The sequence below is a fragment of the Pseudorca crassidens genome, chromosome 2 (genome assembly GCF_039906515.1).
Source record: "Pseudorca crassidens isolate mPseCra1 chromosome 2, mPseCra1.hap1, whole genome shotgun sequence".
NCBI lineage: Eukaryota > Metazoa > Chordata > Mammalia > Artiodactyla > Delphinidae > Pseudorca > Pseudorca crassidens.
The window spans coordinates 177,089,616-177,103,620 of NC_090297.1; the positions used below are offsets into that span (position 1 = coordinate 177,089,616).

At 43.3% G+C, this 14,005-nt stretch overlaps 1 protein-coding gene across 6 annotated transcripts in view; it reads right to left on the reverse strand.

Moving 5' to 3' along the window:
- GLRX2 (glutaredoxin 2) overlaps positions 1 to 7,994 on the reverse strand; it is an 18,391-nt gene extending 10,397 nt beyond the window's left edge. For 2 of the 6 annotated variants that reach the window (XR_010941494.1, XR_010941493.1), the window contains exons 1-5: positions 7,833 to 7,994; positions 6,301 to 6,364; positions 3,137 to 3,313; positions 1,969 to 2,080; positions 1,527 to 1,597 (exon numbers count right to left, since the gene is read on the reverse strand). Coding sequence is in view for 2 of the 6 variants with exons in the window: in XM_067729777.1 (XP_067585878.1) it covers positions 1,949 to 2,080; positions 3,137 to 3,313; positions 6,301 to 6,364; positions 7,833 to 7,933 (474 nt within the window). In the remaining 4 variants the exon portion in view is untranslated. Of the gene's footprint in view, positions 1 to 1,526; positions 1,598 to 1,783; positions 2,081 to 3,136; positions 3,314 to 6,300; positions 6,365 to 7,832 lie in introns of those variants that run through there. The other 4 variants (XR_010941492.1, XM_067729775.1, XR_010941495.1 and 1 more) reach the window with 3 other exon arrangements.
- Positions 7,995 to 14,005: the final 6,011 nt, after the last annotated feature.

Genomic DNA, 14,005 nt, shown 5'->3' on the forward strand with positions numbered 1-14,005 from the left:
ATCCTCGGCTTTGTAACTAGCCCCTGCACAACTAGTTAAATCCTCGGTCAGCCAGGATTGGCATGTCATCGGGGCAGCTGCTCAGACCCACAAGACTGTCCCCTCCAGCCCTCACTTCAGATGCCAATCTCAAGTCCAGGTTGTCACCTGTGCTTCTCCCAACCAGATATAGATGGGATTCCACCAACCCTGTCCCTCCCTTCTTAGGTTTGATTAGTTTGCTAGAACAGCTTACAGAACTCAGAGATAACATTTTACTTTCTGGATTTCCAGTTTACAATAAAAGCCTCTAACTCAGGAACAGCCAGTTGTAAGAGAAGTATAGAGCAACGTATGGGGAAAGGGGAGAGCTTCCGTGTCCTCTCTGGGCACTTTGTTCTCCCCCAATCTCCACGTTTTCACCAACCAGGGAGCTTCACAAATCCTGTCCTTTTGGGTTTTTACAGAGGCTTCATTACACAGGCAGGATTGATTAGCCATTGATGATTGAACGCAATCTCCAGCCCTTCTCCCCTCCCCAGAGGTCGGAGGTGGGGCTGGTATTTCCAACCTTCTAATCACAAGCTTCCCCAGGCAACCAGCCTCCATCCTCAGGGGCTTTCCAAAAAACACCTCATTAACATAACCAAAGACAATTTAATAGCTCTTCTCACAGGAAATTCCAGGGGTTTCAGCTGTGTGCTAGGAATGGCATGAAGACCAAATATATATGTAATATAAATCACAGTATCACACGAGGTAACATTTCCTCTACTCTCTAACAAAGAGTTTACAACATAGCAAGCATGCAGGAATTTCACATCATGACATGAAAAATAAAGGGCTAAAGGAATGCCTCCACTGTTCCATTCCAGTTATAACTTACCACGTGAGAATGAAATAGTCCAAATTCTTGCTTTATCAAGGTCTAACGACAGCTTAATAGACCATGTAGGAAGCATCATTGAGGGCAAATGGCAAAAAAAGCCACCAGCTGTCTTCTGCAGGACTATCCCTGATTCTCTGATCCATCTTGAGCAGAAAGCAGACGCTCACCGCTTCTCTTAAAGTCCATCTTCCTCCCACCTCTGAGGAAGCGTTTTCTCTTCCCAGCATCTGGTAATCTGTCCCGTGTGACTCTGTGGGATCAGCTAGAATTCCCAGTCACAGAAGCGAAGAATATCTACATCAGAAATTACTTTAGGGACATTCAGTTTAATCTCCCATCCAATACCTGGATGCCCTATGGAACATTTCCAACAGCTTCCAACACCTTCTGGAAAGCAGAACTCTCCACCTCACACTATAACTCAAGTGTATTTCTGAACTGTTTCCGCAGTTCATCCTCATATAACGCTGAAATCTTCCTCCTCTTAATTTCTGCCCAGAGGTGCCGTTTTATTCTCTAGAACTACCAAATCATCAGATGAATAATGTGGTTTTTCTAAAATGAATTTCATTCCATCCTACAAATTTAATATACTTCTTTTACTCTAGAAGCACAAAGTGTGAAGGCTTGTCACAATACAGTACAAGGATATCCCTACCGAGTTCACAACTGCATCAGTGAGAGCCTTATTTTGCAGAGAAGGCACCCATCAGCGCTCACCACTGAAAGCTAGAAAAGAAAAGGCATTAACTCCTTCTGAATACAATACAGAAGAGTCCCCAATGCTTACTTTCTAGCTCTTGGTTATAAAATTCATCTATAAATTCCGAATAAAACACATTCTTTCCTTATCTTTTGATACAACTCTACTCCTTCAGTTTTAAATATCATCCATTTTACTCAAGAACTGGCAAATAAGAGGTTTCCAGCGTGATTTATTGTTCACTATTTTTTACAACTTTTTCCTGAAGATAATTCATATATTTAAAATATCCTTGAATATTTAAAAGGCATTATCGGGCATTATCACTTTAAATATATAGTGACATTTTATTAGCAAAGTTATGAGCACCTACATCACTAAAATTCTTTCCTCTTACTTTTTTTTGGATAACACTGGTGAACTAGTGGAAGCAATTTCCCTTCTTTGTGAAGCCTGTGAGTGTCAGTTGCACCGCCAATAAAAGTTCCATTGACAAATATTCTTGGCACCTGTTGGATAAACAAAAGATTAGATGGCACCTTGGTGTCAGAAGTATAAGGCCATTCACATGTGGCTAATACATATTCCACTGTGAGTACTTTTATGGGCCAGACATACACGAAGCTCTTTGACTAATTACCTATTTAAACTTTACAACCCTTCAGGTAGGTATTATTTTTAGCCTTATTTTGGAGGAAGAGGAGGCACAGGAACTTGCCCAAGATCACAGTGATAGTAAATGACATAGCTGGGATTTAAATCCTGGACAATCTAACTCTCTACCCACTCCCTCTCATCGCTATGGCGTATAAAAGGCAAAATAAAGCAATCTCTAATTATTAATAATGTTTAAGTGGTTCTTTCTTACCATTGTTTACTAAAGAGGAAGAGTACACTATCAACTCCTTCCAGGCACATATAAACAAGAAGGAAAATGGCAATATTATCTATTTTTCTTTTGTTTGTTTGTTTGTTTTGGGTTGCCAGGGCGTTTGGGGGGATTTTTTGGCCGTGCCACGCAGCATGCAGGATCTTAGTTCCCTGACCAGGGATCAAACCTGTGCCCCCTGCGGTGGAAGCATGGAGTCCTAACCACTGGACCGCCAGGGTGTTTTTCTGATAATGCATATTATGGGAAAATCCACAGATTGCAAGAATCTAAAAACATGGAGCCCGAAAATACTCCTATTAGCACAGAACATGAAGACCAACCCTTGGTCTTCACTGTTCAAGGGAGGAAGGAAGGATGCTTTCATCTTGAAAAAGCCCCAGGAGGACCTCAAAGATTCGTAGACCAGCACTCACAACACCATTACCCCTCCCACCTCACACACACACACACACACACACACACACATGCACGCACACACGGCAAAAATAAAAATAAAACAAATGAACTCTGCTGTTTCCTAGTCTATGAGTCTGGTTTCCAGATCTGCCATTTCTGTATCAATTAAGATTCTCAGAGTATGTCTGGCTCACTTTTCCCATCATGAGGGCACAGGCCCAAGGTGACCCAACTCAGTCCCCACTTCGGGGCAAAGCACCACAGTGGATGTACTCACAGTTCTTTCACCGGTCATTTCGTGAAGAGCGTCTTGTAACTGGCTTCCGTGTTCAAGCATGTCCAATTCCACCACTTTATAGTTTACACTCATGTCGTGAAAAAGTGTTTTTGCCATCGTACAGTAAGAACAAGAAGTTTTGGAGAAAATCACCACACAATTATTAGAAATGATTTCCTGAAGGAAAACAAACCAGAACAAAAAAATCATTTGAATTCTAGACATTATCTTTCAGAAAGGAATCATGATACAGTAGAAAGGGTATGGATTTTGGAGTCTCACAATTCAGGGCTCAAACTCAGTCGCCATCAATCTGTTTTCTCATCGTAGATTGAGGACAAAGAAACATTATTAGGAAAAAAAGGATGTGACAGGTGGCAAGTGTTGGCAAAGGGTAATAACACCAATAATCACAGCCAATTCATATACAGCAGACACTTCTGTGTGCCGACACAATTCTCAACACTTTACTAGCTCACTTAAACCTCACTACAGTCTTGAGATAGGTGCTATCATCACCTCCACTTTACAGATGAGGAAACTGAGGTACAGAGGAGGGGAAATAACTTACCCCTGGTCCTCAGCTGAGAAGTGGGCGAGCTGGGATTTGAACCCAGGCAAGTCTGAGGCCACAGCCCAGGTAGTTAATCTCTGCTATACTGCTTCTCAAATATTCAGGTGTTCAGGAGTTAACTCCTTACCTTCCTTAACTTTTTTCTTAATTTTTTATTATTATTATTTTTTTTTTACCATCTTAACCATTCTTCGCCTTTTTTTTTTGGCTGCACCGTGCAGCTTGCAGGATCTTATATCCCCCACCAGGGATCGAACCCGTGCCCTCTGCAGTGGAAGCGTGGAGTCCTAACCTAACCCCTGGACCGCCAGGGAATTCCCTTCTTTGCTATTTTTAAAACTGGAATATAACTGATTTACACTATTATATTAGTCTCAGGTGTAGAGCATAGTGATTCGATATTTTTATACTTTACAAAATGATCACCATTTCCTAAATGTTCAGTGGTGAGAAATGATGTATGATTTCTCTTTAAAATGTAAGGCTTTCACTGATCCAGATGTAAACAACAGCTTACCCTACCCCTCAACTTCCACTCCTTCTTGTGTATCTTTATAGTAAAAAAAACAAAACAAAAGAAGTCATTACTGTTTTGATAAGGTCTTCCCACAGCGTTTTTCCTGGAAATGCTACTTCCAGAAAGACTGATTCAATGGGTTTGAGGCAGAGGTCAGAAGCTATTTTTGAAAAACCTTTCCAGATGATTCTAATGATATCAGCCTGGTTTGGAGGCTACTCTCCAGGCTTTTATCACAAAGACCCTGAGACTCTGCTATGCATCTGCGTCACCTGTGAAATTTGTTGAGCTTTGTGTTCCTAGACATATCAATGCCCAGGTACTTCAACAGTTTCTGAATGGCCATGTCTGGCACCTAGGCATCTGCCTAGGCTGTCCTAATGTGGGTTATAAGCAGCACCTTCAAGAAGACCAAAAATCAGAAAGTAGAGCACCCAGGCAAAGTGTTTCAGAAGTTATATCTGCCCTTGGGTGTCAGAAGGGTTCTAGGTCAGTGTCTAGGTGTCTGCAGATTGGTCTATTTTTATGTTTTCTCTCCTGCTCACTCATAATATTTACTACAGAAGTCTATCTCAGGGAGAGCCAGACACACCAGAGATGTACTACTGAATCCATTTTATAGATGAGAAAACTGAGGTTGGGAAGTTCACAATACTGGGTGGGATTCCACCCAACCTGTCCCAACACCAAAGCCAGTGCGCCTTCCTCACTGTGCTGCCTCGGGTTAGAGACACATGGACCATAATTCAGAGAGAGAGGAGCACCCTGGTAGCTGAGACGTAGTACAAACACTGATGGAGAGATTCCAAAGTGAGTCGAAACTCAAGGTGACAGTGTCCAAGTTTCTTGAACCTTCCTTCTCACCTTTTCTCAACCTCGTCCTTGCTAAATAGTTCATGGGTTTGTATTCTTTATTTTTATGGACTGAGTCACGCGGTATGCAGGACCTTAGTTCCACGCAGGGATCGAACCCATGCCCCCTGCAGTGGAAGTGCAGAGTCTTAACCACTGGACCGACCACCAGGGAAGTCTCCCACCTCACCATGGTTTTGTATTTTTTTTTTTGCGGTACGCGGGCCTCTCACTGTTGTGGCCTCTCCCGTTGAGGAGCACAGGTTCCGGACGCGCAGGCTCAGCGGCCATGGCTCACGGGCCCAGCCGCTCTGCGGCATGTGGGATCTTCCTGGACCAGGGTCCGAACCCGTGTGCCCCGCATCGGCAGGCGGACTCTCAACCACTGTGCCACCAGGGAAGCCCCTCTATTCTTATTTTAAAAGAGGCAATCCCTCACTATAGGTCTCCAACATTACTGTTATATTCAATGGCTGTGGGTGGATACTTCTGTAGCCAAATAAAGGCAAAAATGTTTGTGTGAAGTGGTGTTTGGTGGTGAGGAGCAGACAAATGAGTATGTCCTGTGGGCTGCAAGGGAACAGAAACATACACACAAGAGGCATTTTCTGAGGCAGACTTAACTGGGCTTCGCAGTGCAAGCAAGAGAAAGACAAGAGAACACAGCAGTGCACAGTATCCTTGAGAGGATCGGTCATAGAATAACTACTGCAAACTAGGTTCTGTATTAGGGAAACAGCTTCCCAGACCAGAACCAAACACTATCCCTGGGTAAGGGCAACCTGACTGGTACCAACAGTAGACCTGCGCTGGGTGAGATGGTAAGAGCAGCCAACAACATAGACCCAGCTTAGGGAAGTGAAGGCTCCATTAAGAATAAATCTCATAGGGACTTCCCTGGCGGTCCAGTGGTTAGGACTCCGCACTTCCACTGCAGGGGGCACAGGTTCGATCCCTGGTTGGGGAACTAAGATCCCACAAGCAATGCAGCACAGTCAAAAAAACCAAAAGAATAAATCTCATAAATTCTGACTAACAAAATGATCTAGAGCTTCTTTGTCACATGCATGATTTTGATAGCAGATTTAAAAATATATAAGAACTTCGTAATTCATTTGCTGCACTATGACAGGTTTCGATACAGAATAAGCATATTAAATGTGTAAGACAATTCTTTTTCCACCAAGGAAAGTTTTTTCCTACATGTCCCACATCACTCACTTGGATCTGATTCATGGGAGTAGTTGCTGTGTTCCCCAAAGATGACGATGTGCTGTTCCCCATCCTAAAAGGAATTTTAAAAGGCAGTGCAGTTTATTAAAAATTAAAGACAATATATCAGATGAGATCCATTTGAAGAAAACCCGATATGCTAATATATATCCAAACTTATGAAAGAGAAAAAAGTTTTACTTATTATCAGTACAAAATATCAGTTTACAAAGTATTTGTTTACTAATATCAAAAGGGCCTGTGTGCTTCTCTAACTAGCCTCCAGAACAGAAAAAGGAGATTAAGGGGTGCAGGGATGGAATAACATAGAAATCTATTTGTCTTATCAACTAAGAAAACACGTCCTTTTCATCTCAATTCCAGCATTTAATTATCATCCCTAAACCATCTACTATTTGCATCTACTCTGGAAGCAGGAATTCCAGTAGAACTTTCATAAGACAATGCTTTCTTGGGTACTAAGAGAGGAGGTGGGAGGTGCATTCTGAAACATCAACCTCTTCTCTACCAAAGAAAAGAGAAAGCTTCTGGAAGGCACTTTTCTCCAATTCTAGTCGAGAAAGCAGCAGGTGTTCAATAAACGTTTCATTGATGAAGCAGCCACTAGCCATGCCACATTTATGGAGCACCTACTATGTGCTAAACGGGCGAAATGCCCCAGGGATACGTATCACTGGAAGAACTCAAAGAGCCTCAAGGACCTGTCAAATAGTTACACTATATGATCGGCACCTTCCGGAGGGGTCTCTAGTTTAGCATAGAAGGTTAATCAAGAGTTCCTGGAGTCTTGTAAAACTGGTAGGAGTTACCAGATCAAGGAATTAGGAAGAAACTCCCAGACAGAGGGATGGATGCACAGATAGGCGAGCGGACAGGACAGCCCCGACCAGCCGCGCGGGAGTGAGGTGGGCAGAGCATCCGTCTGGGCAGTGGGTCTCGCACCACAGGCCTGGGAGCCGCGGGTATTCACCGTCCTCGCTCGAGCCAAGGACGACTTCAGCATGAATAGGCAACCGTCCTATCCTCAAAGACTTGGCGATTTGGTAGAAAGCGCCACTTTCACTTCCTGCCGCAGGGTTGCCAGATTTAGCAAATGAGAATGAAGATCGCTCGGTTAAATTAGAATTTCAGATAAACAGCGAATAACTGTTTAGCTTACATATGTCCCGTGCAATATTTGGTATATACTTACACCAAACCATTATTCGCTGTTTATTTGAAATACCAATTTATTAGAGCATCTTGTATTTTACCTAGCAACCGAGGGGGAGGGGAGGTACAAGCGAACAAGACAGGTATTTGCAACCTGAGAGTAACGTGATCCTTAAGTCAACCTGAGCGCTTAGGGAACATTCCCTCCCCGCCCTTCCTGGGCCCCCAGCCCTCCGAGGGGCCTCGACACCTGCATCGACTCAGGGCCCACCCGGCCCCCGGGAAGAGCCGCCCCGCCCACCGCTAGGTCCAGACCCCCGCGAGGCCTCTGCGCCACGTCCTGCCGATGGTGGTCGCGGCACCCTTACCCAGAGGCCGAAACTCCCGCTGCCCCCTGGAGCCGGCCCGCCGACCTGCTCCCGCTCCGGACAAGCCGCGTCCCCACCAGTGCTGAGCGGCGCCTGCACATGGCCCTGGCTCTGGGCCGCCGCAACCAGACACGCCGGCGACAGCGACCCGGGCGAGCCCGCCCCCGCCCCCGCCCCCGCCCACCGGCCCCGCCCCGCCGGGCTGCCGGCGCCGCCATCCGCCGGCCCTGCCCCTCTAATCGTCCCTGCCCCTCTAACCGGCCCCGCCTCCTCCCGCGGTTCCACCCCCGTTCGACGGCCCCGCCCCTCCCCACCCCGCAGAACCCGCCTCCGCCCACCGGCCCGGCCCCCGCTAGCCCGCCCCGCCCCCGCCGGCCGGCCACGCCCCTCCGGGCTGCCCGCGCGGGCGCCGGTCTCTCTGCGCGGCTGGCGGCTCCTCCCTGTCTGGGCGCTCGAAGAGCGGGGTCCCGCGAGTCCCCGCCCACTTGGGAACAGTTGTGGGAGTCCTTGCTGAGGCCTCACCTGCCCGTCTCAAGGTTCATCCAAGCCCCGCACGTGTTCCTTTTAGGGTTAGGGACGCTCATGAAGGCTCACAGGCACGTGGAGATAGTTCTTGGGGATTGTGGCCAACATTCTGACAAAACGGAGAAGAAAAATATGAGTGTTCGACACGGAATCAAAGTGCCTGGGATGTTTACATAGGAAGGCAGCGTCAGCGCAACTTCCTATCGGACAGGTTTTTGTGTTGGTGAAATCAGAGCCTAAAGGTGTCATCTCAAAATTCGGCCGTTGATCGAGAACTCATATAAATCATGGGAATATTGGATTTTAGAAAAAAAGCCATCCAATTTAGAACGTTCATTCCAAAGAAAACAAAGATTGTGTTTTCAAAATAAAATTAGAAAATAAAACTTAAAATAGCCCAGGAGTGTTCCCTATGGCTTTGAGTGCTGCTAATGACAGGATTGTGTCAGTCACGGTAATAGTAGCCCTTTGTGCGTGACTGTATAAGAAGAGGCGGGTCGGCCTTTATTTACTGAGGACGTTGAAATCTATTTGTTTAGGTCAAAGGTCAAATGGTATGTCTAAAATTCTAAACAATTATTAGAAAAATTCAGACCTTTTTTGATCCTTCATGCTCAATTAGCTAAATTTAAGATTTAGTTCTGAGAGTTCTTTCCCTACTTTCAAGTGGGCCATGTTTCATTACTTCATAAAAGGATGAAAATTGATTGCAAAAACAAATACCCCAAAAGGTGTAAAGTCATTCTTCATAAATCCAAAATTAAATTTAAAAATGAAGATATGTTGTTATCTACAATGTTGTGTGGTTTTGTGTTTTTGGATTTTTTTCATCAAAAGACAGCTATTTAGGAAATTTACTGTATTTTTGTTTTGTTGTAGAATTTTCCCTTATTGTCTCCAATTGTGTATTGTGAGGTGAAACAATCATGTCACAATTTAATTTTAATATAGTATAGATGGCCTATGTTAAGCACAGAATTCACTGGACAGATTTTTAAAAAGGGGTTCCCAAATGACAGTACTTCAGACAAAAGTGTTATGCCTGAATTAAGCATGATATATTCATCATCTTCAACTGCTTTGTACTTCTTTGGGTAGCTACAGAAGTGTCGATTTTTGGTCATAATTGTGATGTCTGCAATGATACATGAAGATGTGGGCTGTTCATTTATGTGTGAACATAATGGGGGATGGCCAGTATAGGTAGATCAAGAATATATTGGTAAATACAGCCTTAGGAGTTCTACAATTTTTTTTCAAGATTCAACATAGTATCAATTAAAAGAATCGACATATCTTTGAATGTTCTTTCAAACTCGTTTTTTATTCTTTAAATTGTCAGTTAAAGCTCACACATTGTGTTTGACATCAAGAGCAGGGTTTTCTGCTTCCTAGCGTTGAAAGTCGCTCAGATCAGTAAATGATGAGATCTTCTACTTGAAAGGGCCTTCTGAGAGGTTCTCTAGAGTGGGTCCAACCTGTGGACCTTAGACATCTAGGAACCTTGGAACATGCTTCCTCCAAAGAAACTTTAAAAAGAGCGTGATTGTGAGCCCTCAGGGATCAGCTATTGTATTAGTTGTCTTAGGGCTGTTGTAGCAAATTCCCACAGACTTAAAGTACAGAAATCTATTCTCTCACAGTTCTGGAGGCTAAAAGTCCGAAATCTGGCAGCGCTGTGTTCCTTCTAGAGGCAACTATAAGGGGGAATTCATGTCCTTTCTCTTCCACCTGCTGCTCCAGGTGTTCCTTGGCTGTGGCCACATCTCTGCCTTGGCTGTGGCCACATCTCTGCCTCCTTCTTCATGTCTCCTTCTCTGATAAGGACACTTGTGATTAGATTTAGAGCCCAGCTGAAAAATCCAGGATGATTTCATCTCTAGGTCCTTCACTAAATTACATCTGCAGACTCAGTTTTCCAAATAAGGTGACATTCACAGGTTGCAGGGATTTGACCTCCACATTTTGGGGGGAAGGACCATTTTTCAACCTACCACACCTAACACAGACTAGAGAAAACCTGATATTTCACTGAAGTCTTGTGTATTTTGTTAAAATCCTGTGAATTTTGCATTATGGTCATTTTCTGGATTTGTTTTCCTATATTACTTCATCCTTTATTCGGTCAGCCTCTGTTCTGGATGCACGATACAGACAAGTTTCCTGCCCCATAGGAGATAACACTATCTTTTCAACAAATTTTTGAACGCTGTAAAGTTGTAAACGGTGTATAGTTCATGGTTCACAAAGATGTGTCATATTTTTACTTTGACATCACTGTTAAGTACTCGCATTTGAAAAGGTAAAAACAAACTTATGTGTGCCCATTCATTGTCTTAGCCTGAACAATGTCTCCCCCTTGTGTTTTTCTCCCAAATAGACTGCAACTCTAAAACCACATTAGTTTAAAACCATGACTGAGATTCATTGTAAGCTTTTGGGCATTATAGAGTTTCTCATTCAACAAGTACAAAAAGTACAACACATTATTATTTCACAGGAAAGCTTGATAAGGACTCTGCTTTTTCAAACAACACCCAGTTTTCCAATGCTCTGACATCAACTGGGTGTTCTACATTTCAATTTAATTCTGGCACTAATTACGCGGAGGTGGCACAGACCTCAAACGTCAAGGGCTCAGTCCTACAAGACTGCTTCCACTTCAGACACCAGCCACAAAGAGGGTGTCCAGGCTGCCCACACTTCTGCCTGGCCAGCTACAAATTTGGGTGTTACTACGACCTCACCTCAAGTTCAATAATTGACTAAACAAACAAACGAAATGCAGGAAAGCACTGTACTTACAAAAAACAGTTTTATTCTGAAGGATACAAACGGGAACAGGTCAATAGAAGCGATGCCTGGGGAGTGGCTGAGGGAAGGTTGGGTGCAGAAGTCCAGCACTCTCGCCAGGAGCACCACCCTCCCAGCAAATCAACCTGTTTACCAGCCCGGAAGCTCCCCGAAATCTTGTCATTCCAGAGTTGGTATCAAAGTTCCATTGCATGGGCATGGCTGATTGGATCACTGACTTGGTGGGACTCAAACTTGTCCCTTCCATTGAGATGTGTGTTTGGGGGGAAACACTTCAACCACTCAGGAAATTCCAAGAGTTTTAGGAGCTCTGTGCCAGGAACCAAACCGGGGACAAAAGCCAAATATATATATATATTTTTTGATACCACAAGGACCTATGTGATCTTTTTGGAAGAACCCAGGGATAAGCCATAATGAATGGGGATGTCAAATGTTATTTAAGTTCTTAAACTAGTTCAGGTTCCTAATTCACGAATGAAATGAATAAGAAAATACCTTGGAGAGGTATATTAGAATATCCACCGGCATAGTAAGATGGGAAAGAATTATGTCAAGATTTATTCAGAATTTTTAAGTGTCAAACTGAAAGATATTTAAATGCTCTGAGCCCAGAGAACAGGGGAAAGAAAACCAGATAGGGAGGATTTTATAGCTATATGGAAGACTTGGAATTCCTTAACCAAGTATGCCCTGGACATACATATGAAGGAAATGAAAATTATATCATGGATTAGGGAAACTTTTGTTAAAGAATGTGGTACCTCTACCACTTCAATTTGCTGAAGAATTAGCATCCAGTGGACTCTAATGAAAATATTTATTTAGCTTTTATTTTTTGTCAAGCACTTATTAACTTCTATATCATTTCTAAATCCCTATATGTGTGTTCTTAAGTCTCTGGGTCAATAGACTGGGAATGACACTAACAAAAATATTTTCTTTTGAAGTGTGAGCAAATTGTTTTTAAAATCTTGGGTGGCTTTACAGATATAGAGGACCAAAGTTGTGGTTACCGATGCGGAGGGGGAAGCGGGGAGGGGCACGGTAGGGGTTGAGGATAAGAGGTACAAACTGCTATGTATAAATAGATAAGCTATAAGGATATGTTGTACAGCACAGGGAATATAACCAATATTTTATAGTAACTATAAATGGAGTATAACATTAACAATTGTGAATCACTACATTGTACACCTGAAACTTTCATAATATTGTAAATCAGCCATACCTCAAATGAAAAAAAAAAAAAGATCTCGGGTAGTCTATAAGCCTTGCACTAGACAAATTAATACCTCTGATTGCCATCTGGTGTCGAACAAACAGCATTTTGTGATAGATGTTTCCTAACCTTTGCATTCTGAAATGTTGTCTTTTCTCTCTATCTCCATAGAGGTCACTATTGCTTTGCCCTGTCCTATTTCTTTCCTTAAGAGGAGGCTGAACTTGTATTGCTACTGAACTCAGGTTCAGCTGCTCGCTGCTCAAAAGTCAATAATCCGAGAGGCAAGTGTCACTAGAAGGGCAAGGTGCTTTAATTAGAAAAGCCAGCAATCTGGGGAGAAGGTAGACTCGTGTCCAGAAACCAACTCCGAAGATTCTGCTCAGTCATGATAGTTTTTAAAGGGAAAAATGGGGGAAAGAATCTCAGTGAATCATCAAGGCAGGAGGTTGGGTTCTGCATCATTCTCCTCTGTATGCAGACTGGCTGACTCTCTTTTCAGACGTTATCTTGCCCACATGATCTGCCTGCAGGATTCCTTAGGAGGCCTTTGTGGGGAGAGAGCTAATCATTCTTTAATTATTTAATTCTTCATTCTTACTTCTTTTTATCCAGGAAGAGAATTGACAGGTTAGGCAAGGCATGGCGTGCTTCAGGAGAGCATAAGTCAGGAGTTAGGTTAAATTGCCTAGTGATCTCATTCTTATAATTAGGTTCTTTGAAGGTTAGAGAGGAACAGAAGTGGGCAAACAGGAAAGGGGCAGAAGAGCCGCTTTCAATTCCCCACTGTCAAACATCATTCCATTTCTATAGGGTTGGGGCAAAGGTCCATCTTCTGTAACTCCTTCATGCTGACATAGGGCACCATTTTTTCAAGTGGAAGATGTCAACATCGGTCTCTAGCATCTCTTTGCTGACAATTTAAGTTGCCAGCTTACATATATGGGCAGAGGAAGCTACAATTATTTTGATGCCCACAAAGATACAGATTATTATGAGCAATAATTTTAATCCCATGCTCTTGAGGCCAGTTCTTGGAATTGTGCTGGCCATAGATTCAGTACTGCTCAAGTTGGAGCAGCTTATGTCATGTCCTCTGGTGGTAGTTATAGTACTTGTAAAACAACTCAGAATGTGCATCAGACACCGAATCTATGACTCTATTGTCCTAATCATTAGGACTTTAACTGCTCGAGCCTGCTCCTTTGTGACCTTGGGAAGCCTGGGAGACTTCAGCTTTTCTGCAAACAAGAGGCAAAGAACATAGAGAGGCTTTTGTAACCCTTTTCTTTTTCCTTGAATTGTATTTTTATCCTTTCTTGGAATCCACGCAAGACAATGTAGGCAGAATTATGGACGGAAAAAGTTTTCTGAAGAGAGGGCAGAGTCAATAGTAGCAAAAAAGGACATTAGTGAAGGAGTGAGAACTTACAGATACTTTGATTTGCAAGACGAAAGATATTGTTACCTTTCAAGGAACAAACTCTCATGAATGGTCGTGGTAGTAGCAGAAATCAGATTAGAAGTGACTGACAAAGAGACTGACTATGAAGTTGTGGATGGAGCAGGACCAGGTGATCTGGACAACTGAGGTGAAAGAAAGAAGAAAGAA